General features: G+C 36.5%; 1 protein-coding gene across 3 annotated transcripts; it reads left to right on the top strand.

Moving 5' to 3' along the window:
• Positions 1-3,355: 3,355 nt before the first annotated feature.
• Positions 3,356-21,709, top strand: phf13 (PHD finger protein 13). 3 transcript variants are annotated; one of them, XR_015502903.1, is made up of 6 exons: positions 3,356-3,510; positions 4,234-4,277; positions 9,566-9,667; positions 15,468-16,143; positions 18,292-19,127; positions 20,311-21,709. XR_015502903.1 is itself a non-coding variant. In XM_087274303.1 (5 exons), the coding sequence occupies exons 2-5, from the start codon at positions 4,236-4,238 to the stop codon at positions 18,516-18,518; spliced, it is 1,047 nt and encodes a 348-aa protein (XP_087130429.1). In that variant the 5' UTR covers positions 3,356-3,510; positions 4,234-4,235; the 3' UTR covers positions 18,519-19,418. The 3 variants fall into 3 exon arrangements, 2 of the variants coding, with proteins under 2 accessions (XP_087130429.1, XP_087130430.1); XM_087274303.1 differs by lacking the exon at positions 20,311-21,709 and having other exon boundaries at positions 18,292-19,418; XM_087274304.1 differs by lacking the exons at positions 3,356-3,510; positions 4,234-4,277; positions 20,311-21,709 and adding an exon at positions 7,565-7,825 and having other exon boundaries at positions 9,271-9,667; positions 18,292-19,418.
• The last annotated feature ends 1,925 nt before the right edge of the window (positions 21,710-23,634 follow it).

Consider the following 23,634-nt stretch of genomic DNA (forward strand, 5'->3'; position numbering starts at 1 on the left):
CATCCAATACTTTTTAATTGGCTTACCTAACCCCACCCCTAACCCTACCCATCACAGTGACGCCACTACCTCCATTGAGTGCATTGAGTCTGACATTGCATCGCTGAGTGATACAATCTCAGCTTGCATCATTAAGGCTGCATCCAGAAATTATTGGAAAACATAACACCCAATAGTGTACATATATGTTAACAAAATTATTTCTGTGTTATTACCTGATACTAACTCCGCACTCAGAGAAAAATCACACGGTGGTACAAATAATGTTTCTTAAGGAACTGTTTTGTACTTTTGTATGGTACAGAAAGGACCTTATAATACTGTTCCGTACCTTTTATGGTAAAATTTAAATTAAGGTACATAATTGGTTTCATAAAAAGGTACATTAGTGTTGGACAACTCCGTTATTACAATATCTATAAAAAATAAATATGGCTGGAAAGGCAAAGTGATTTTATGATTAATTTCCATACTAAAGCATATGTTTAAAGAAACTCATAAACATTAATTATTACGTTCTATAATAAAAAAATGTAAAAAAAAAAAACTCTAGGTGTTGTAAACTAAACATTTTAGGTATTTTTGTTAAACATTTAATAAGCATTTTTTGATAAATACAGTTTTATTATTGATATCTGCTCCTTTTGGCGTTTGCTTTCCACTACACACGTGAGCTGGCAAAAGTCCTGCATATGCAAAATGTTCATGCAGACATTTTACTATTGTAGTAAACATTGTGCATATATCCTTACAATAGTTTTGAATAATTCTATTTCTATTTTAAAATTAAGTAAATTAAAGGAGCTTTTAAGTGATTACAGAGGTGTGTGAAAACTGGAAAAAACAATGTTTTATATTGTAGATAGGGGAATGTGTTTCTGTAAAAATTTTGTGAAAAGTGTGAAATCTTTAGCAAAAACAAATCTTTTGATTTATGTTTAAGTATTTTTTACTCTTTGTTGTAAATGAAAGCTGCAATTACTCAAAAAATAACTTTTTAAAAACATTTTTTATAAATGTATGTGATGTTTTTTTTTTTACTGAAAATAAATGGATGCATTTTGGATACAACATAATGCCTTTGAATAGTTCTTGAAGGAACACATTTGACACTGTTAAGGTATAAAGTGTCTTGTCACTGTAGTGGTACCTTCATGGATCAGATTTGTACCTTTGATGAAGGAACAACATTATATCTGCAGGTTTTAAAAAACAAAAGTACATTTGTTTTCCAGTGGTACAAATCATGTCCCTAAAGGTAAAAACTGCAATGGTACAAATTTGTTTCTTTGTCTTAAGGTACAATTCTGTTTCATAAAATGGTACTGCCTCAGTGACAAGGGTTTGTATCTTCTTTGGTACAACATTGTACCATTTTTTTCTGAGAGTGTAGAACATGCACCAAAACACTTCTTCTTCTTCTTCTTCTGGTGTTTTATGGCGGTTTGGCAAACCAACAAAAATAGGTGCATTACCGCCACCTACTGATCTGGAGTGTGGATTGTACATAATTGGGGTAGAAAGAAAACACTTTTATATACATTAAATGACTATATTAAATTATATATATATATATATATATATATATATATATATATATATATATATATATATATATATATAAAAAACTAAATTCTATGCATTATTCCTATATTTCCTAAATATTTAATTAATATCTCATGAATTTTTGATTGTCTAAGCCCGTTTCCTAGCAATACTTTCAAAGAAATTACCTTATCTTCCAGCTGTCCTAATTCTTGTATTAAATTAAACCTCTCTCTTTCATAAGCTGGGCATTCTAAAATTATATGATTGACTGTTTCCAACTCTCCACAATTATCACACTTCCCTGATTCATGCTTTCCTATTTTATACAAGCTGTAATTTAATGACGTATGGCCTATCCTTAGTCTTGTTATGATGACATCTTTCCTTCGATATCCGTATCTTTTCCTCCCGTTTCCTACAAATTCCTGAATCTGATATGAATGTCTTCCTTTGGTCTCCTTGTTCCACACCTGTTGCCATTTTTTATATATTTCGACTGCAATCATTCTTTTAAATTCTGTTTTACTTAATGCTAATTTAATTTCTATTTGCTCATTATTTAAAGCTTTTTTTGCTAGCATATCAGCTTCCTCATTCCCATCTACACCCACATGTGCCGGTACCCAGAGAAATGAAACCATTATTGCACCAAAACACTAGCAAACAATACAGCAATTATACAGCATCAATCAATCAATCAATCAATCAATCAATCAATCAATCAATCAATCAATAAATAAATAAATCTCAGCCAGACTAATGGAATAAGAAACAAAACAAAATTAAATGTAAAGGGAAAGAGATAAAAAATATAACAAAAAAATTATTACAGAGACATTATTAACCTAAGGAAGGGGGGCCTTATTTTGTCTTCTGTTGGCCAAATCTAGAGAAATATAACCTTTCCAGCTTGAGGGCAGATACCATTTCAGCTGGAGGTGTCGGGGATTTCCATTAAGATCCCATATTGGCCAGCACCATGCCAAGCATAAGGGAGAGTTGTTGATGTTTACGTCAAGTTGAAGTCTGGTCTGAACAGCTAATTCCACTTCATATTTAGCCAATTGGCATTTCTGTGTGGACTTAACATGTTCTCCCTGTGTTAGCCTGGGTTTCCTCAGGGTCCAGGTGTCCAGCAAAGTTAAGCTCCCAATTTGCTTCAACATACCTGCTAGGAAGTTTCTAGTATATCAAGAAAGGGCTTGATTAGCTGATTCAGGTGTGTTTGATTAGGGATGGAGCTAAACTCTCCAGGATACCGGCCCTCTTGGACTGAGTTTGGACACCCCTGTTCTGGGTGCTCCGGTTTTTCCCCCACAGTCCAAACATATGTGAATTAAATAAACTAAATTGGCCGTAGTGTACGAGTGTGTGTAAATGAGTGTGTATGGATGTTTCGTAGTACTGGGTTGCAGCTGGAAGGGCATCCGCTGTGTAAAACTTATGCTGGATAAGTTGGCGATTCATTCGATAAGTGGCGACCACTGATGAATAAAAAGACTAAGCCAAAGGAAACTGAATATTACTAGATAATGAAAGTAATTTTATATAAAACTAACTTATAAATGTATATTAAAATGTGTCTACTCCATACAAAACATTTCCAAAAGTTAAGATTTTTACCAACAAGCTATTTTTTTCAGCAAACTCACTGTCTTGTTGTAAGTTTATTTGTTATTTTCTTTAAATATGTATATCACTTGATTTGTTGTAATCTGGTGTAATAATCCTAAACAAAAATGTATTCGTTTGAAATGCTGTGTGAACGCAAAGAGGGACTTTTATTTTGGCAGGCGAGCCGATCTGTCTGTCTAGGTTTCACCATCACATCTTCATCACATTTGGACATTTATCATCACTGTTTTCCGTCGCTCCTGCCCCTGTCATCGTCTGTTTTTCGATCCAGGATAATTATCCATATCTTCACCGTCGTCTGATCCACTATTTGCGTCTCGGCATCAGGTAAATATCGACAAAACACCATAAACACAAACATCACTGAAAACAATGTTAGCTCGACCGCTAGCCAGTTAGCAAGTTCCAGCAGAGGAGGAAAAAAAGTGGGTTAACTTTTGTTTAAAGACATTACATTTCGAGCTACTTGATGATTTAGCTATGTAATCGAGGTTATTGATCATAATCGGTGAGTTACGGATGATGTTGTGTTGTTAAATGTGATTGATGTGCTCGGTGGTGCTAACGTTAACAGGCTATCTGAGATCGAGAACTGCCCATCAAGAGTAAGAAACACTATTTTGTCAGTAAAATGATTCAGATGTATAGAATGTACATTTCATTTGAGCCAAAATACAGATATGTAGTTGAATATTTTGGGAAGTCAGATGAGTTATGTGTGTTTTTGCAGTTTGTTGAACGTTAGGTGTGGAGAGATACGTGACTGTCTGAATTATATAATCTCATACATCTTTTCCTAAAACTCTTTGATTTGACTCACGAATTATTTTAATAATCGAAAGATTTGAATTGTTAATGGATTGCTATGTTTTGTAAGTTATGCTTGAGTATAGATGTATGTGTAACGTTATTAAGTACACTATTCCTTTGAACAGGAAAGTGTAGTTAGTTTGTAATGGGATTTTGACCTGTACGTCGTGCAGCGAGTTTCAACTGTTATAGGGCGTACAATGTGATTTTGTAAACTAAAACAATGTTTTTACCTTATAGAAATGGACGTCGACGGCTCGACGACTTGTCCATTTGACAAGCAGGTAAAGTGATTTTGATTGTATACCTTAATAATACCTATACTTTGTGTGTGTTACTAATACATTTGTATAAAATATTGTGCCTTTTCAGTATCTCTGTATTAATATACGTTTTCCTATTCATTCTCCATGCACGTAGGCTTGCTCAAATAAGGCTTGCCATGTTTGAAACTGTACGCAACAGTGTGATGATCCGTAACAGCGAAATGCATCTATAAAAAGCCTTTCGTTACATTATTTCAGTGCTTTTACTTTTATTACAGTAGTTTGACATTGATATTATCAAAGGAACGAAAGGCGTTAGTGTTTTTATGCTAACGTTACCTTATTAGCAATGGCTAGCAATGGCTAACTCAATTCATTAGACATTGATTTAGTTAGATTCAATAAAAAGTAGTTCTCACATTTTTTTATAAGAGGTTTAATTTGTCAAACGTATTTTCGATCTCTTTTTGGCTGTTTGTAGTCAGTCAGCAGGCACCGAGTTGGTAAAACTAACGTTAGCTTTTTAGCTTTCGATCACATTATTAAATAACGTTGCGTTTTTTTTACAGCAGACGTGTGGTTTGTTTTGTTCATATAAACGACGTTTCGATATAACGAGCGACTTTACAAACGTGCATAATGTCTAACTGATTGGTGGCGACGAAGCGTTTGTCGTTTACTTGTTGTCATTATTGTTATGCCGAATATTTGCAAATTTGACAAATCTAGACGCACGTCAAGCGACTGCGCATGCGCGCACATTGCTTTACTTCAAGTCCCACCTCTGGTTTAGGAAAGTAAAACAATGCCGTTTTAACTATTACTACTTATATACGATTTTTATTTACCTTAAAAATTGTACAATGATTAATAACCGTCTAAGTTTTAGTGCTGCTTTGGTTCGGGATTTTCTTCTCCATGGGGTTTGAAAATATGGAGGACGAAACCTGCAAAAACAATCAATAAATATACAAATAAATGCTCAAAGTCCAAAAATTTCTGCACAAATAAAACCATAAAAATGTATGTATACAAAAAACGAAAATAAATATTATATATACAAAAATCTACAAAGTCCTGTATAAATAAATATATAAATAATTATAGTGTAGGCTTATAAATAATTAAATAAATTGCAGGAATGTTGGGGAAATAATAAAATACTAAATTGAAAGTTGATTTATATATATATATATATATATATATATATATATATATATATATATATATATATATATATATATATATTATATATATATATATATATATATATATATATATATATATATATATAACAACAAAAAAAGTGAATAGCTATTTCTTAGCCACATATTTTATTTAGAATCTAGAATTTAAACATTTAAAAAATGTTAATTAATGTATAATGAGCAAAATTCAAGATTTTATGCAAACAAAAGAGCAGTATGGAAAATATCCTGGTATTTTATTGCAATTCTAAATTATTTTCATAATAATGGCTTGCCAAACTGACAACTTTTTTTTTTTTTTTTTCAGTTTCTTAATTTTTTATTCATGTAATTGTCTGCTTCCAAGACTTCAGAAACATTACTTAAGAACGCCTTTATTTATGGTTTTATTTATGCAGAGATTTATGAATTTATTTACTCATTTATTTATTTATCTGCATATTTATTTATTGTTTTTGCATGTTTCGTCCCCCATATGAAAAGGGTGTTTGTTAAAATCTTTTAATCAATAAACCAACCTAAAAATTTAATTATAAATCTGCTGATTTAACAATGCTGGTTGTGTATGGAAGCAATGTTTAAAAAAATAAACAAATTTTCTGTACTTGTAGTTATGGATTTAATTTTTTGTTTTATTTGTTGATTTGGTCACTGAAGAATAGTTTTTGTGCCGTTTGTTTTGATTCTCTGATTTGTGGAGATGACTTAGCACTATAAGAACTTACGTTGTTTTTATCCAGGAATTCCACTGTTAAATATGCATATAAAAAAATCAATTAAAATGAAAAGATGAAGCATATAGCATCATATAACAGCCTAGTTACACTCAGCAGATCTTTCTATAAAGCTTAAGCTGGTATTATTAAAATCAGTTACCCTTTGGAGGTAATTAATGGGATTTTACTTGTGTAACCTAGGTGTTGCCTGCTATGTACTTAGACAATTACCAGTAAGCTGTTCTTTGTTGATTCTCCCCCATAACTGTAAACACCGTGACTGTAATGCTTTCAAAACATTGTTTGTTTATCATGAATAGCCCAGCATCAGTGACTCAACCAATGGCGTGTGTTTAGGGTGGGATTACCTGTTTAAAAGCAGTCATTAGTGTTTTTTTTATCCAGTTGGTGATGTTTGTGGGCAGATTTTCAACAAATGTAATCCTGAGTCATCCATTTCACACTTACGCACTAGGTTTAACATGGTGTGGTGTGTGTTTCTTATGTTCGTACAAAGTGCATTCTAGCTCTGTTTAGGTCTGAGTGTTAGGGGAGGGAAAGAGGGAAGGTTTTGCATAAAAATGGGAGTTTTTGTTTGAGCACTCGCTGATTTTCAAAGAGGCAAAACAATCACAGAGGCGAGAAAGACAGTGACTGCATTTACATGGACATTAGTAATCGAATTATTTGCCAAATTTTAAATTTGTGGACTTGAACTGGAGTTTGCCACTTTCAGTCAGAAACATGTCATGCATGCCACCTGTGACAAACAAGATATTTGAATGGAGGAACTGCTGGAAGAGTGTAGTTTTAATGGAATGTTTGTTACCACATGACGAATAGGAGATCAAAAACCTCCATTTCTCGGTAACTTCGATACACTCTGCAGGTAGCTTCAGAAAGCGTGTGTGTATAGACTATCCTGTCACAAAATGCGGTGAAAATCCAACACGACTGTTATTGTTTAAGGTGTTTGCATTCAGAGAGCAGCATTTACAGCAAATCTTTCAGTCCATAATATTTTAGTGTTATTAAAGTACTTCAAACTTGGTAACTAAATCATTTTGACTAAGGTATGTCTTTTAAAAACTGAAAGAGTACTGCTGACGATACAAACTAACTTTGCCATTTCAATAAACATAGACAAAGAGCATTGATCACTCACTAACCAAATCTGTAGAGACAGGAAAATCAACACCAACTGGAACTGCGTCTTGTTAAAAAGAAGATTAGCAGCAAATCTGGATTTCACCATTTCCAGATGCATAAAGCTCTCGGGTACAAAATGTTGCGTGCACTGTATTCCACACGTGAGTCCAGCTGCGCTCTCATAGCGAGGAAATGAAAAACTTTGTTGCAGCACATTTATAAACACAACACAGATGACCCATGTCTCTAAACAACTTTTGTTCTTCCACTTATTTTGACAACACAACATGGCGTCTTCATGCCGTCTGAACACTGTAACAGGTAAAAACAGTCTATGAAGCGATCATGCATGTTAATGAAGTTGCACCACAATATTTTGATTGAGCGTTTAAGATTGTGGGCTGGGATTCAAGGAAATGTTTTGAATTGGTTTAGTTCTTATCTCTTAGAGAAAACCTTTTTTATTGAATTGGGAAATTTTTCTTCCTCATCTGTACATATGGAGTGTGGTGTCCCCCAAGGCTCAATTTTGGGCCCAGCTCTTTTCTCCATCCAAATGCTTCCCTTGGCTGCTATTTGTAAGAAGCATAATGTAAGCTACCATCTTTATATGCCCATAAAAATGGGAGAAAACTCTGTTTTAAAGTCCTTTTTTTACCTGTTTTAACGAGATTAAAGAATAACTAGCTGGTAATTTTTTACACTTGAATGAATCAAAAACTGAAGTACTAGTGTTTGGCCCTCCGAGTGTCTGTGAATCTACAATTAATCAATTAGGTTCGTTTGAGCCTAAGGTCCACAGTCACGCAAAAAATCTTGGAGTTACTTTTGACACTGTGTTAAAGTTCGACAAGCAAATAAATTCAGTCATCAAAAGTGTTTTCTATCAATTAAGGCAAAAAACAGAAATGTGCGCACATCTAGAAAATCTTGAAGGCAGGTACACGATCAAAAAACAAACATAAGTAGCAAAAGATTCAAAGTAAATCGGCACACTGCCACTTTAGCTCTCAAAATTTGTTTTATGTCAATATTACTATGTAATATTGACATTAAAAAATTTTTGAGAGCTAAAGTGGCAGTGTGCCGATTTACTTTGAATCTTTTTCTATCAATTAAGGAACATTGCCAAATCGAAGCCTTTTCAGTCTTCTAAAGAGTTGGAAACCATCATCAATGTTTTTATTATGTACAGATTGGACTACTGTAACTCTCTGTATTCAGGGGTTTTGCAGGCATCAATTGCTGCTATAGGCTTTTAACTGGGACAACAAAAACTTTCTTGTATCTCACCAGTATTATCATGTATTCACTGGCTCCCAGTCCAATTTAGGATTCAATATAAGTTATTGCTACTTGTTTCTAAAAGTTTGAATGATCTGGCACCTATTTACATCAGTGAGCTTCTTCACTGGCATACTTCATTGAAGCCAATCAGGCTGGAAAACAAGTTTCAGCTAGTTGTCCCAAAACACGGTTGAAATCTAGAGGTGACAGGGCTTTTTCTGCCCCCCCTGGTCTGTGGAATGGTCTGCCTTTACATATCAGGTCATGTTCTTCCCTTGGTAATTTTAAGTCTCATCTAAAAAAATCACCTTCTGTCTCTTGCTTTTTAATTGCAATTAATTAATTTTTATATGTTTTATATATTTTTCTTATTTTTATATACAAGTATAGATTTTTTATGCTGGTCGTTTTGTAAAGCACTTTGGTCAACACCTGTTGTTTTTAAATGTGCTCTATAAATAAAGCAAACAACAAACCTCATACACAATAGAGTGCGCAGATTGGTTTGAACCAAGTCTTTCTCGTGAATTAATGCAGCACACTCAGAGACGTCACGATGTACTCACCAGTAGACATCCAGTCTCCATGCTGGAAAACACGCAAAGATCTAATCAGCGTAACGCAGCTTCAAAAATTCGTTTCAAACCGAAGAACAAATATGCTCGGAAAAAATGCAAAAACTAACAATTTTCACTTGTTATGTGAAATATATGTGTCCTAATTGTGTTTTTAGCAGCGTGGGACACATACATGACTGTCAACAGCTCAAAAAATGTGTTTTGGTGTTTCGTGACCCTTTATTGCTTGAGTTCTTATTGGCTGCCTTTAACATTTGCAGTCAGCTTGGACCTAATATAATACTAAATGTGGTGATAATCACTTTAAAATTTTTAAATCTGGTGAAATGGCTAGTTTGTTGTCATTTATGGTGCTGTTTTTATTGCAGGGCTACAGTTCGACATTTAAGCGGAAAAGGACTGTGGAAGATTTCAACAAGTTCTGCACTTTTGTGCTCGCATATGCTGGTTATATTCCATATCCACAGGAGGTGAGTACTATCTTGTCTTAGTGACGGAAGTGCAAGGGGATTGTGCTAAAAATGGTACTCACTGTGCTTGAACATTTGATAGAAAGTGCTGTTAGTGTTGCAGGGTGAAGTGGCCTATCTTTCCTCAAGATCGCTCGACAACAATCTGACACTTCCGTCCTCCTGAGGTTCCTTATCCTTGGCAGTGGTGTAGCACCGGGTGTTTGTGGGAGTTTTGTTTGCTTTCTGTTGGTAGCACACCCCTTTTGAGCTGCTTTGCTGCTGACGCTCTTGTTTGATCCACAGAAATGGTGGTGACTCTTATGTCACGGCCGCTGAGAGACAACCCCCCTCCAAAAAAACTCAGCCCCCCCTCCCAGGGTAAGAGGGCCACTCCAGTCTCTTCCATTCTCATTTCAGACCCTGTGCCATTCTTCACAACAGCAGTGTGTGCGCATCCACAAACACTTCGCTTTCAGGTCTTCCCCTTTAATGGATCCTTCAAATGGATGGAGGCTAAATCGAGGAAACTCTGTTGTAGGGAGATGCATGAAGGCTGAAATTAGTTCCAAGTGTTCCAAAACCTAGTGAGCTGCCTTGCTTTTATTGCTGCCTTCTAAAGCCCAATTTAACATCAGTGTCGAGTGATCATCTTACCCCATGGTGCATCCCCTGCGTTTATACTTGTGCATTCTGTCTGTGTTGCTCTGCAGTAACCAAAATGCTAGTTTGTGGTGGGGTTTAATGTTACATCGTGTTGAGTTTTTTTGCTGGTCTTTCATTAAGTTTATGCTGGAAAAGTGTGGGATTTAAAGGCTGAGCTACGCCAGATTCTAGGGATGTAACAATATTGTAAATACCGTTATACCACAATAGCAATTTCTTTCAATATTACCGTGGTTGTGACTCAATAAAATCATAGGTCTTTTGGTCTTTCATTAAGTTTATGCTGGAAAAGTGTGGGATTTAAAGGCTGAGCTACGCCAGATTCTAGGGATGTAACAATATTGTAAATACCGTTATACCGCAATAACAATTTCTTTCAATATTACCGTGGTTGTGACTCAATAAAATCATAGGTCTTTTGGTGAAAAGTTTGCTCAGGCGAATGGGAGGTAGCGGAAACTACAATTTTCATCAGCCCAGGCGTGGCCATCATCCTTTGCGGTCTGTTGTCGCTACAAATCCAGTAATGCAGAAATGGAGCGTGCTGCAAAGAAAAAGAGCTAAAAATGGTCGAACCTTAAGCGGGTTTTAAATCAGATGTGTGGAAGCATTTCAGTTTCTCTCTGAAAGGAAACAAGAAAGAAGAAAAGGTGACAGAAAAAAGGGTATGCAGGCACTGCCAGACTGTGCTGAAATACAAGTCGAGGAATAGGACTAACATGATGGGGATTCTTTTAGTCAAGGTGACAGCAGAACACAGCACACTGCTCAGATTGATGGAGACATTGACTTGTACCACCAAGAGACCTCTATCTCACTCATGTCTTGTCCTTTCGAGTGGTGTTTTTTTTTACATGGTTTAATATTTTTTTGTTATTAAAATTGAACTATTTAAGTTCCTGTTTAAAAGTTTACAGATAGATAATTTGTATGTCATTGATCTGTTCAGTGTTGAGGTAACCTGAACATTCTAACACTTTTTTGAGTCTCTTCAATGGTTTTGGTTTTCCTTTAAATGATTCAATAAATACCGTACCATCCATACCGAGGTATTACCGTATCGTGAAATTTTGATACCGTTACATCCCTACCAGATTCACATAGGGCTTCAGCGTCAATGCTTGACAGAAGGCATGTCTGAAGTTGGAGCTGACACAATCGTCGCAGCCAATGAAATTATTCCCCAGTCGGCTACTGTCTGAGCTGGGGTATTTGCATAAAACGATCAGGGTTTCTGTTGGCGCTTAAAGTTGAGAAATTCCCAGATACGCCGCTGAAGTGGCACAGATGTATCCATAATTCAGTTCAGCAATGACATCACCCATTAAAAGTGAGTGGGAAACGTTGACACTGATGCCCTTTGAAAATGGGGCATAATACTTCTGCCTCCAGTTATCGCAGTTACCCATGGCACATGCCTTGCACCGAGTCGTGCATTTATACTTCTGCATTCTGTTTGTTTCGCTCTGCAATATCACTTCTGAAACGCTAGCTGGCTGTGGGTTTTTATGTCCCTCTGTGTCGAGTTTCTTCGCGGGCATTTTTAATGCTATCTTACTGTACAAGTAGCTCAAACTCGTTCATTCAGAGGTAGGATCTGATATGCTGTGTTCCCACCAGACGCGGAACGCGCGAATAAATCGCGCTATTCGCGCGTAAATTGCCGCTTCATTCCCGTCAAATCCGCTTCAATCGCGTGTCAAATTCACTTAAAAACAGGCGCGGATTTGCGTGATTGGCAGGGCTTCTGTCTGCCCGGTGACTCTAGGTTCATAGCTAAATGGCTAACATGGATTTATTAAGAAAATAACAGTGTTAATGTGCTTTATGGAGACTGAAAAACAGCGTTGATACGTTTCAGAGGTGAACCTGCATGACGGAGACTTTCAGCGGTGCCTCTGACTGAGCCAAGCCCAGTTTGATGACTTGTTGTCGGTGTCGACTAGAGGATTTGCCCCGGGACACCATCAACAGGTTCTACGTCACAATCACGCCCCCACAAGAGCAAGCTTCTGATTTGTTAACTCGGCGTGAATGTCTGCTGAAGTTCAGATTTTCGAACTCGAGAGATTTGTGCAAATCTTTCGTCAAGCGCGTCAAACGCGCAAACGCTCAATTCGCCTCACCCGTATCTTGCTATTCGCAGCGCGCAATTCGCTCTGCGCCATTCGCACCGCAGGATGTCTATTCGTGCGTTTGCATTGACTTAACATGTAAATCACTCGCGCTTGTTGCGAGTTCTGCGTCTGGTGTGAACGCAGCAGTAGACAGGCAACAACTTAAATCATAAGGTAAACCTGAAAACAAAAGTGTACATATGGAGCTCCTCCACATGACTCGCATCACTTCAATTAGCCTAAATTACTCCCTTGATGTTCTTCATCACTCATGAATGTTTTTATCTTAACGTGAGACATGAAGAACATTCCACGAGTCTAGATGTGGATATAACTACCATTGATGCTTTGTAGCTGTTGTTGAAATCCCCAAAACGTTGACGTGTTTGTTCATGGTACATTCCTGAGGAGCGCAAAACCCTGTGAATTTCCAGCCTCGCTATGCTCTCATGGCTTTCGGGCCCCATCAACACTTGTCACCGCTATACCAAGCCAGCCAATAACAGATCTTGTGCTCCTAATTGTCACAACCTGTTGTTACATTTTTTTGAGAGGCTCCTGTTAGGGTACGGCAAAGGGCAAAGGCTACGCTGGATCTACTGCTTTCACTCAATGCAGAAATGTAAATTGGCCTTAATGGAGCATTCTATATGCTAACATAAAGTGCATGGCTAGATGTTGAAGCTGGCATGTTGATCAAAATTAACGCATATTTGGTGATTGTCAGATTTGGGTGCCAAATAGTCAGTGTGGATGAATAATATCACACTACCATGGTGGACTCTGGAAGATGTAAGCAAATATAAAGCATTGGAACTTCAAACATATTGAGATAAGCATGTTTTATTAACTTTTTTTGTTGCAAGTCAAACAATAACAAACAGGTATAGTTGCTTTTTTTCCAAGTCTGTTTTCTGAGCATTGGACACTAACTTCTAAAAGCATGAGGTTTAGCATAAATGTCCCACTTTAGACTTTGTTTCTATTATTGATTCAACCTTCATTGAACCACAAGCTCAATCAGTGCATTCTGGGTACATTTTGTTTGTGAGGATATTTTAAATGCCAGCACCTTTCAGACCAGCATTCACATCAACAGATACCCATGTAAAATTATGTTTAGGCAGGTCACTATGTTTTGGAACTGCTACCGCATGTCTTCACTGCCTTACAGCTTATAGATGGAGTTTATTCAGAAAGATTATTTGATTCTCTAGTTCCTCTAATTTTGAGTCTTACATTTATATTCTTTTTATTTTAATTGCTTACTCCTTGCTTTGTTTTTGCAGGCTGCTCAGCACAAAGGAGACATAGCCCTTCATAGCGCACACATAATGATAACTTTAATAACAAAGGAACGAGCAGTAAATGAGGATATAAAGAAAAGGGTAGACAGAGACGGACCCGTGAGAAATGATCCAAAATAATCCACCATTGATGTGGGATCCATGTGTTTCTGAGCTCATTAGTCGTGACCGAGAAAGCTGATTATGTTTTGACATCAAAACGAGGGGGAGGCTTTACAACAGAAGTTCATAAACCTGCCATTTGTGTGCCTTATTTATTTATTTTTTTTTACAGCAAGCAGTCACTTTTGAGTTGAGTTTGATTGTGCACGCGCTCGCAGTTCCGATGACCTGTAATTAATGTTTTTCTTAAGTGGTACTGTAGCACTGAACTTTGTTCAAATTTGATCTGTGAAAGTTTTTGTTTATTTTAAGTAGTCAGTGTCTTGTGTATGTTCTATTAGTATTGCTAATAATGTTCTTCACTTTACTCTTGGGTTGTTATGATAATGGAATTCGGTACCAATCGATAATGAAATTTTTTAAAATTTCCAATTTCCATTAACTTTTGAGCGCTTTTGAACGCGTTCTTAAAAAGCACTGATGTCGGCACCAGTAGCCTTGTGGTACTGCGTGCTGACATATAGCACCAAAGTGCTCACGGCGATTCAAGTTCGATCCCCGGCTCGAGGTCCTTTGCCGATCCTTCCCCTCTCTCTCTCTCTGCTCCCAATGCTTTCCTGTCTGAATTCTCTACTGTCCTGTCATAATAAAGGTGAAAAAGCCCTAAAAATATTTCTTTTAATTTTTAAATATTTAATTAAAAAAAAAAAAAAAAAGGAAAAAAAAACAGCACTGATTTGCCATAGTGTTAGGAACATAGTCTAGGAACGGTATAGCAGAAAATTTGGTGGTTTTAAAACCTTGACTTTTCCAAACCGCGTTATATCTTGAAAACGGTTGTCATCCCATGTCTAGCGGTTAGTTCGGTGAACTGATGACCTTCACGGCCAATCACAGTCATTTCTGTTGAGCACTTAAACACAATAGCAAATCAGTGCTGTGTAAGAACGCACTTAACAACGCTCAAATGTCAGTGGGGAATGGGCGTTTTTAGAATTTCTGTATCGATTGGTATCAAATTCCAGTATCGTGACAACCCAACTACACTCTGGTCCTGCAGTTATTTGTTGGGCTTTTTAGTGATCTTTCCCTCATCAGATGAACTTGTGTTGATCTAATAAAGATCTGTTAGGATTTTCACTTTAACATTTTCATTACATTACTTCAAACAGTCCTGCACACTACTCAAGCTTGCATAATCATGGTTTATTTATTTGTTTATCTATTTATTTTTTTACTTTTGGGCAATCAACCTACCTTAGACTTGAGCAAGTTTGAATGGTATGTATAAGTTTGTGTTTGACTTTTATCTGACCCACCTAAAGGCATTATTTATTTATTTTTTTGGTTTGTCAGACTGTATAATAGAAATGTACCACTTTGGAGATATAAATTTGTTGTATGTAGGCATTATCATCTTGCACCAATGTGTTCTTGTCATTACAAATTTTGCTGAATAGCCGAAAGGATTTATGGATGTGGATGATTTTATGTTGATTAATTTCATCATAAGATTTACTGATATATGCTTTGAAGTTATTCCGCTCATTCAGACTTTAACCTGATGCCTCAGTTTAAGAATGCTATGTGATCTTGGGTAAAATCATCTTTTTTCATTACTGTCCACAGGAGGCACACTTGAGGAACAGCTCCAGTCCTCCTAACAGCACCGGCAGCACTGCAGACAGCGATGGATGGGACAACCAGCAGCTGAGCTGCAGTCTGTCTTCTCCGGACGAGCCCCCACCCAAAAACCGCAAGAGCTTTGCTGGATTTAAGAGACCCACGAGCGAGGATTCAGAGCCCCAGAAGCGCCCCAAGTCAGCAGGTCTTCTTCTTGAGGGTCGTAAAAAAGCCGACAAGGTAAAGAAGAAGAAGAAGCTAAGGAAGTGTAAGGATGAGGATTTTAGAAACTTTGCCCCATTTACTCCTCCTAGAGTTGAAGGGGAGTTCTCCAGTCTTGGACGTTCCATCAAAGAAGAACCAGAAGATTACATTAGCATCCCTGTACCCAGCACTGGGTTTGACCATCCTGCACACACATGTTCAAAACCTGTCTCAAGTTCACAGAGCTCTGCAGTGTGTAAAGAGGAACCTGACATTGAGCATTCATGCTGGGGTGGCTCTAAAAGTTCAGATCAAGAGTTTGAGGATGTCAAGAAACCCTCAAAACTTGAGCGAGAAGCCATGGTGTTGAAGGAAGAAAGTTTTTCTGCTAAAAGAACTGTGGTCCGTCAGGGAAAGCAAGTGGTATTTAGAGATGAGGACGGGTCAGCTGATGATGAGGACATCATGGTTGATTCAGGTAGGCATTTTTAGATTAATTTCTTTTGTAGAAATCAGATTGCCATCACCTTCTCTTGGGACTTTAGTAGATATATAGTAGATATAGGGCAGCATGATATTGGAAAAATCTTACATTGCAATATTTTGTTTTTATACATTTTTTATTTATTGCGAAATGAATACAATTTTAGATGATTTGAATAACTCTATTTGGAAAGATTTCATCAATTTAGATTGACTGGGACGATCAAGTATTTTCCATGCAGTGCATCTCCATGAATTAATTATAATAAATTACTAACAAAAATAAATAAACAAACAAACAGTGCTTTAAGGTTTTCTGGGCAGTCTAACAGTAACTGTAAATGCAAGTACAGAAATTGAACAATCAAACGTAAAATAACATGGTCATCATTGAAAATTAAAAAAAATATGTTTATAAAAGATAAAATTATTCTTTTGATCTTTAATAAACTGCAATGTGACTGTTCCAGATACATGCATTGCGCTATCGATGCTCAAATGATATATTGTTCAGCCCTGTTGTGATGTATACAGTAACCACTGCTTTCTCTGAAGTTTTACATCAAATGTAGTTGAATAGATTGGAACTGTATAGGCTCTATTTTGATGATCCATACGCAAAGTCCAGAGTGCAGGGCGCAAAAAGCATTAAGGGCATGTCAGAATCCACTTTTGCTATTTTAAGGATGGAAAAATCTGCTCTGCGCCGCGGCACATGGTCTAACAGGGTTGAGCTTATTCTCTTAATGAGTTATTGGTGTGTTTTGAGAATAAACCAATCAGAGTCTCCTGCTTGTTATGAAAAGTAGCATAACACATGCCCACGGGCAGTTTGCAGTATGTTTTCGAAGGCAATTGTTTTCCTATAGAGATTGGCATTGTTAAATGTAGATTGCATTTGGAGGTTAAATTGTAAACCTTCAGAAAAGTACATTATAATCCTGTATGCAGGGCTCGAAATTAACCTTTTTGCTTAGTAGCACCGGTGCTCCTAACTTAAAAAATTTAGGCACATCAGACAAAATTTAGTCGCACCCACCAATTATAAGCAACGTTACTACAAGTTTTATACAAACATATTTATTGCATTTGAAATCAACACTAATCAAACTAACCAGCAAAAAAATACATATATGCAAGCGTAAGGAAAATATGTCTCAACGAAATCCCGTTTTCTCAAGAAAATAGATTTTATAACATAACTGAGTGACCAAAGCATACTAGGACCGTTCACCTGCCCTGCACGCACTGCCTGACATGAATGAATCTGTTAACGGTATAGCTGTGCTGTTCTCACGGGTGATGTCTGATATTGCACTGCTTTTGACATATACTGTGCCTTATTATGTGGATACGTCATGTTAATAGCAATACCGGTCTTTTAATGAGTAGCGATGCTAGTTTACTCTGTGCAAGCCCGTTTGTGATAGTGTACGTGGTGTTAAATTTGACATATAGCTGCCACTTGCACGGCGTACAGCATCTGGCGATTATATGAAGGATTAAACAGAAGCTCTCATGATAGATGTGGCAAACAGTTACCTGAAAAGTTCATCCCACAGACTTTTCATTGCGGACTTGTAGCCAACTGAAGTCTTTTTTCCCACTCTTCGAAAAGTGTAGACGGTGGATTAACATTCAGCACTTGATCACTAGTAAGATGTGTCATTATTTGTAACTTTAGATGTCATGGTTTCTAAAACAAAATCTGTCAGTGTTATCTTCATTCTCATCTTCAGCGCTTCACATTTTCTCGGTAGTAGCTCTCTCTGTCATCCCAAGGCAGGAGGCATTGACTGAGTGATTGACAGCTGATATTTCAGTGGTGGGCCAATAAGAAGAGCGCGAAGGCGGGGCAAGCATTACAAAATTGGCTTTGTTTACTGCAGCAGTTTGACATGACAACTGTTTTAAACCATTCCTGAGCGCTGCGTTTCGCGTTTCATGTGCAGACAAAGAGCTTAGAAATGCATTCTGCGTGAATGTCTTCCGAATCTGCGCATGTGGTGAACATTTTGCAGTAAAAACTGGTCTCACACAACAGTTTTATGCACTATATATATTTTGAAGTTGCATAGATATCACTGGTGGTTGCATTTTCGAACCCTGTGTATATATTAAAATTGTCTGTCTCTCTTTACAGATGATGACTCCTGGGACCTAGTGACATGTTTCTGCATGAAGCCATTTGCCGGCCGGGCGATGATCGAATGCAACCAGTGCAATACGTGGATCCATCTTTCATGTGCCAAAATCCGCAAGTCCAACGTCCCCGAAACGTACATCTGCCAGAGGTGCAAAGACTCAAAGTTTGACATTCGCCGCTCCAACCGTTCACGAGTGGGCTCTCGGAAACACCTTCTCGACTGATGCCCCTCCTCTTCTTCTGCCCATCCAATATGTACAGAAACTCCTTAAAATTTCTTCTCGAAGATGAGACTCAACGAGTATAAGAGGAAGGGCTCAGTCACGTTCTTTCTGTTAGTGTTTTTAATATTTCTCAATCTTCCTATATGTTTGCGTCAGGCAATCAATACTCGGATGATGCATTAAAAGAGAGCTGATTTCTGCAGTATGGAGATGGTACATGCCATACAAGGTATTATTGAGTGGTGCTGGATGAGAGAAACTGGGTTCGGATTGCACTTTTTTTAAGGACAAGGGGGTAGCTAGTTATTCCTCTTTGTGCCCATAGCTTTCAAAAGTATGTCTATTTGTTAAAGTATGTATATTATATGAAATAACCGTAAGATATTCGTCTTCAAGATGTTTAGGTGCATCGTTGTGTGTGGAACCCAACAAATGTGTATGAGGCGAAGGGGTTGGATAATGTTGGATAATCAGCAAGTCACTGATGCTTCGGAGAGAAACTGTTCTTGCTGCGTTGTGGTATTTCTTTTTTACATTTAGTTTTTTTTTTTTTCAAACAACATGTCGACACATTAGTGATGAGACTGTATGTTATTTGATTCATAAAGGGTCCGTGTGTCTTTTGGTCATTGGTTTTTCATTTTAGAAACGGATATAGAAAACGAGCTGTTTTTTGATTTTCGTTTTAAAATTAAAAAACAAATATTGAAGTACAAGACTTTTTTCTTTTTTATGGTGAAAAACAAAAAAAGCTAAATTCAAAAATGATTTGATTTACATTGTTTATTTTGAATAACAAAAAATAAAATCACCAGAAAATAAAAACGTATAAAGGCTTTTTTTTTTTTTTATATTCTGAAACCAAAAAGGCTGACTCATTCATGGTGACGCAATGCTGTAAGTAAATAAGTAAATAAATAAATATATATATATATATATATATATATATATATATATATATATATATATATATATATTTTTTTTTTTTTTATTATTTATTTATACATTTTTTTTTACATAGCAGCATTTTAAATGGAACAACATATTTGACTGATGATATATGCATTATTTGTGTTGGACATCCGTTTGGAATCATTGCGCACGTCAACAAGTTAACTTTCTGCGTTATACGGTAGTTCGAAATTGGACTATGGACTATTGGAAAGTGGACTATGGAACAATATATATATATATATATATATATATATATATATATATATATATATATATATATATATATATATATATATATATATATCTCGAGAGAGAGAAAGAGAGAGCAGTAGGCTATTTTTAATAATTTCAATCCATGTATTAAAAATCAGCAGGTTATGCTAGAAAATTCACTTATTTATTTTTTTTATTGCAGCTTTTTACTGTTATTTAATGTGTTTTTGGTAAATATCAGTCGATGCATTATAAATTTAAGCATATATGTCTTAATAAAACCTTGTTATCACAAGAAAATACCTTTTATAACATTTTTAAGTAGAAAAAAATAATAGTCTATAGTAGGCCAGCCTGTGTGTGGCAGCATTGCGTCATCGTGAATGAGCTGGCCTATCTGGTTTCGGTATATAATAAAAAGCCTTTATTCATTTTTGTTTTCTGGTGATTTTATTTATGTTATTCAAAATAAAAGCTGAAAATTAAATCATTTTTGAATTTAGCTTTTCCGTTTTACACCATGAAAAAGAAAAACATCTCATATTTCAATATTCGTTTTAGAATTTCAAAACGACAATCAAAAGACAATATCAGTTTCTAAAATGAAAAAACCGATGACCAAAAGATACACCCATAAAGCCTGTTTTCTGCATTTCCAGGCCTCTGTTAAACAAACATTTTGGTTTGCATGTTGTAATAGTTGACTAACAGGCTGATTTTTCTATTTTGGTCACATTTAGCTATCATTTTAGTGTTAAACGTGAATTATGTGATCGTTACAGGTTAGGGAAAGGACGGAAAAGTCCTTATTGGTTGAATCTCACAGTCTAGTAGCACATCCATGTTACATTTCATCCAGTTGTTTGTAGATATTTGCTTTTATTCACAGATTTGATCAATATTTAGCTTTTGATTTCCTTATTGTTCTTAAAAAAAACTTTACGGTGCGATTATATCTCGGGATGCTCTTGTCAGGTCTTAAGAGATTCACTTTACTGCCAAAGGGAAGAACATTTTCTATTTTTAACAATAATAATTATCCCATAGTTTATGTGGTTACAATCATATTTTCATTCAAAGCACTATTAGTGGATTTAATAGTGGTTCATTTGTGGATTTTGTGCTTAAGCTGGTGTTAGACGGAGTCATTCATAAGGGTGTATTTCTTGCTAACCACTGTGACCAGTCTAACCTGGTGAATAATTGATGATTCACTTTGTTTTTCATGTTCATAGGCATGCTCAGATTATAAAAATGTGTGATTTTTGTCTGGTCGACTCCCATCAAAATTTCTCGAGTATGTTATGTACATTTTATTCTTTGATCTTGTGCTTGTAGGATGTCGTCTTCAGAATGTTCTGTTCTGATTGAGGAGATAAAACTGCGGAGAAGATAAATTATTTGGCAACTTCAAGTATGGATATTTGGGAAAACCCTTTGATATATGTTAACTAGTCTGCATGCTTGACTATAAAAACCCCTTAAGCCACAAAAATCTGGTTTAAATACTCAACTCGAGTATCTCTATGATGTGTGTTCAGTTCCTAATGTAAAATTAAGACATGCAATGCTGATTGTTCATGAAAATAACAGGATTTGTGAAACTGTTGGCGGACATTGATATATTTTGGATGTTTTAAACTGGATATCCTTCCAACCTTTTTTTTTTAGAACAATCTGTCTTCCCCTTACTTTTGGGAAGTTGAACTTCGTTTAAACGTGCTCTTTTCGCATTGTTTTGTGGGGAAAAGTGTAAATGTTATTGCTTATGTTGCTTTTTTTTTTGATCAAGGGATGGATGATGGTTCAGTACATTTTGTTTTGTACAATCATAACGTGTATGTAGTGTGACATTGATATTTCAGGGCTGTTTGTGTGCAAGAGAAGAACTGTCGAAGAAGTCTGAGCTCGCACTATTACGATGAGGGATAAAGACTGCGTCCAATGAAAAGAGAGATGTTTCTGTGAAACTTCATGTAAACTGTTGTAAATAAATAAATAAAGAGATGATGATTTTAAAATTATTACGTCATTTAAATAAATGTTTTTCTTACTTTAATAAGATCCGCTGCTAGCTAGCTCTTTGCAACTATCACGTGGTCGCCCACTGAAGCTAAGCAGGGCTGTGCCCGGTCAGTACCTGGATGGAAGACCACATGGGAAAGCTAGGTTGCTGTCGGAAGTGGTGTTAGGGAGGCCAGCAGGGGGCGCCCAACCTGTGGTCTGTGTGGGTCCTAATGCCACAGTATAGTGACAGGGACTCTATACTGCTAAGTAAGCGCCAACTTTCGGATGAGATGTTAAACCGAGGTCCTGACTCTCTGTGGTTGTTAAAAATCCCAGGATGTCCTTCAAAAAAAGAGTAGGGGTTTAACCCTGGCATCCTGGCTAAATCTGCCCACTGGCCTCTGTCCATCATGACCTTCAAACCATCCCCATGTCATAACTGGGTTCATCACTCTAGCTGCGTCCCAAACGGCACACCATACACTATGCACTCATGCACTATGTACTTATGCACTTACACACTCAACGGAATAGTATATGTATGTAGTGTCATCCCAAATGGCACACTAATGTTTTTTTACTAAGAGGAAATTCAAACCGTTTCCCTGATGATGTTTGACGGTTGCCAAATCAGTGAAATAAACAACCAAATTATCAAATAATACCTGCCGTGAGTATAACCGCATTCACCATCGGGAGGCGCTATAATCACTCTCGTAGGAGAGTTTTGCTTTCACAATCCAAAATAAATAAAGTTATTCAACATGTGCGTCCGATAGCTCCGCCCCTTCCGCTACGTAAGCAAACCTGCGGTCGTTGAGTGCATGAAGTGTCCATCATTACACACTTCATTTTAGCGGCTGAATGAGTGCATCATCAGGGTAATTAAAGTGCACTTATTATTTTTTTGATTTTTCAAAAACTTGCACTATTTATACTACAAAATGGCGTAGAATAGTGCATAAGTATGAGATTTGGGATGCAGCTTATGTCTCCTCTCCACCAATCAGCTGGTGTGCAGTCTGGTGCAAAATGGCTGCCGTCGCATCATCCAAGTGGATGCTGCACACTGGTGGTCGATGAGGAGATTCCCCCCCACTGAAAAAGTGTTGCATGCAGAACTGTTGCAAACAATTTATTTGTTGAATTTAAACAAACAAATTAAGTTTAATGATGTTCAACTTAATTTGTTTGTTTAAATTCAACACAAATAAATTGTTTACAACCACTTAACGTAAAAAGATTGAGTAAATCCAAGGAATCATTTCTGAATAATTTTTTTTTCAGTGATATATGTGTAAAATACTTTGAGTGCCCAGAAAAGTGCTATATAAATGTAAGAAATTATTAATTATTATTATCCAAAAATGGAAGTTTATTCACAATTTATTCAGTTGATGCTAGATCAGATACGGTTGCGGTCAGAAGTTAACGAGAATTATTTACATTATTTTTTACATTTCCTATTTATTGTATTTTATTAACGTCTACCTTGACCCCAACCCTAAAACCAACCATCACAGTAATGTAAAAAGACAGTAGTTATACCAAGCATTATTTGTTATTTATTAAATTACCCAATAAAATGTATTTTATTAATGCCTACCCCCACCCCAACTCTAAACTCAACCATCATAGAAATGTAAAGTGTTATTGTTATACAGTGTTACAAAAATGATGCTTTATATTGATGTGCATATCCACAGCTGTATCCTGTCTCTAGACCAGGGGTGCCCAAACTCTGTCCTGGAGGGCCGGTGTCCTGCAAAGTGTAGACACACCTGGGCTAGCTTATCAAGCTCTTCAGCTGCAGTCACATTTGAGTTTGTGTGTGGGAAATTCTGTCATACGGCTCTGCGAAAAGGGGCGGGATTAAACAAGATTATTAGACATAAAAAAGCGAGGTATTGCTCCATGTTTTAAATTTCTGTCTAGAGAGGTC

The sequence above is a fragment of the Danio rerio genome, chromosome 11 (genome assembly GCF_052040795.2).
Source record: "Danio rerio strain M-AB ecotype USA chromosome 11, GRCz13ab, whole genome shotgun sequence".
Lineage (NCBI taxonomy): Eukaryota > Metazoa > Chordata > Actinopteri > Cypriniformes > Danionidae > Danio > Danio rerio.

Excerpts from the sequence above, each read along its gene's own strand:
- phf13 (XM_087274303.1), top strand. The coding sequence starts at position 4,236 with ATGGACGTCGACGGCTCGACGACTTGTCCATTTGACAAGCAG. Across the intron at positions 4,278-9,565 it reads CTTGTCCATTTGACAAGCAG|GGCTACAGTTCGACATTTAA; the intron begins GTAAAGTGATTT and ends TTTTTATTGCAG. Across the intron at positions 16,144-18,291 it reads GGACATCATGGTTGATTCAG|ATGATGACTCCTGGGACCTA; the intron begins GTAGGCATTTTT and ends CTCTCTTTACAG.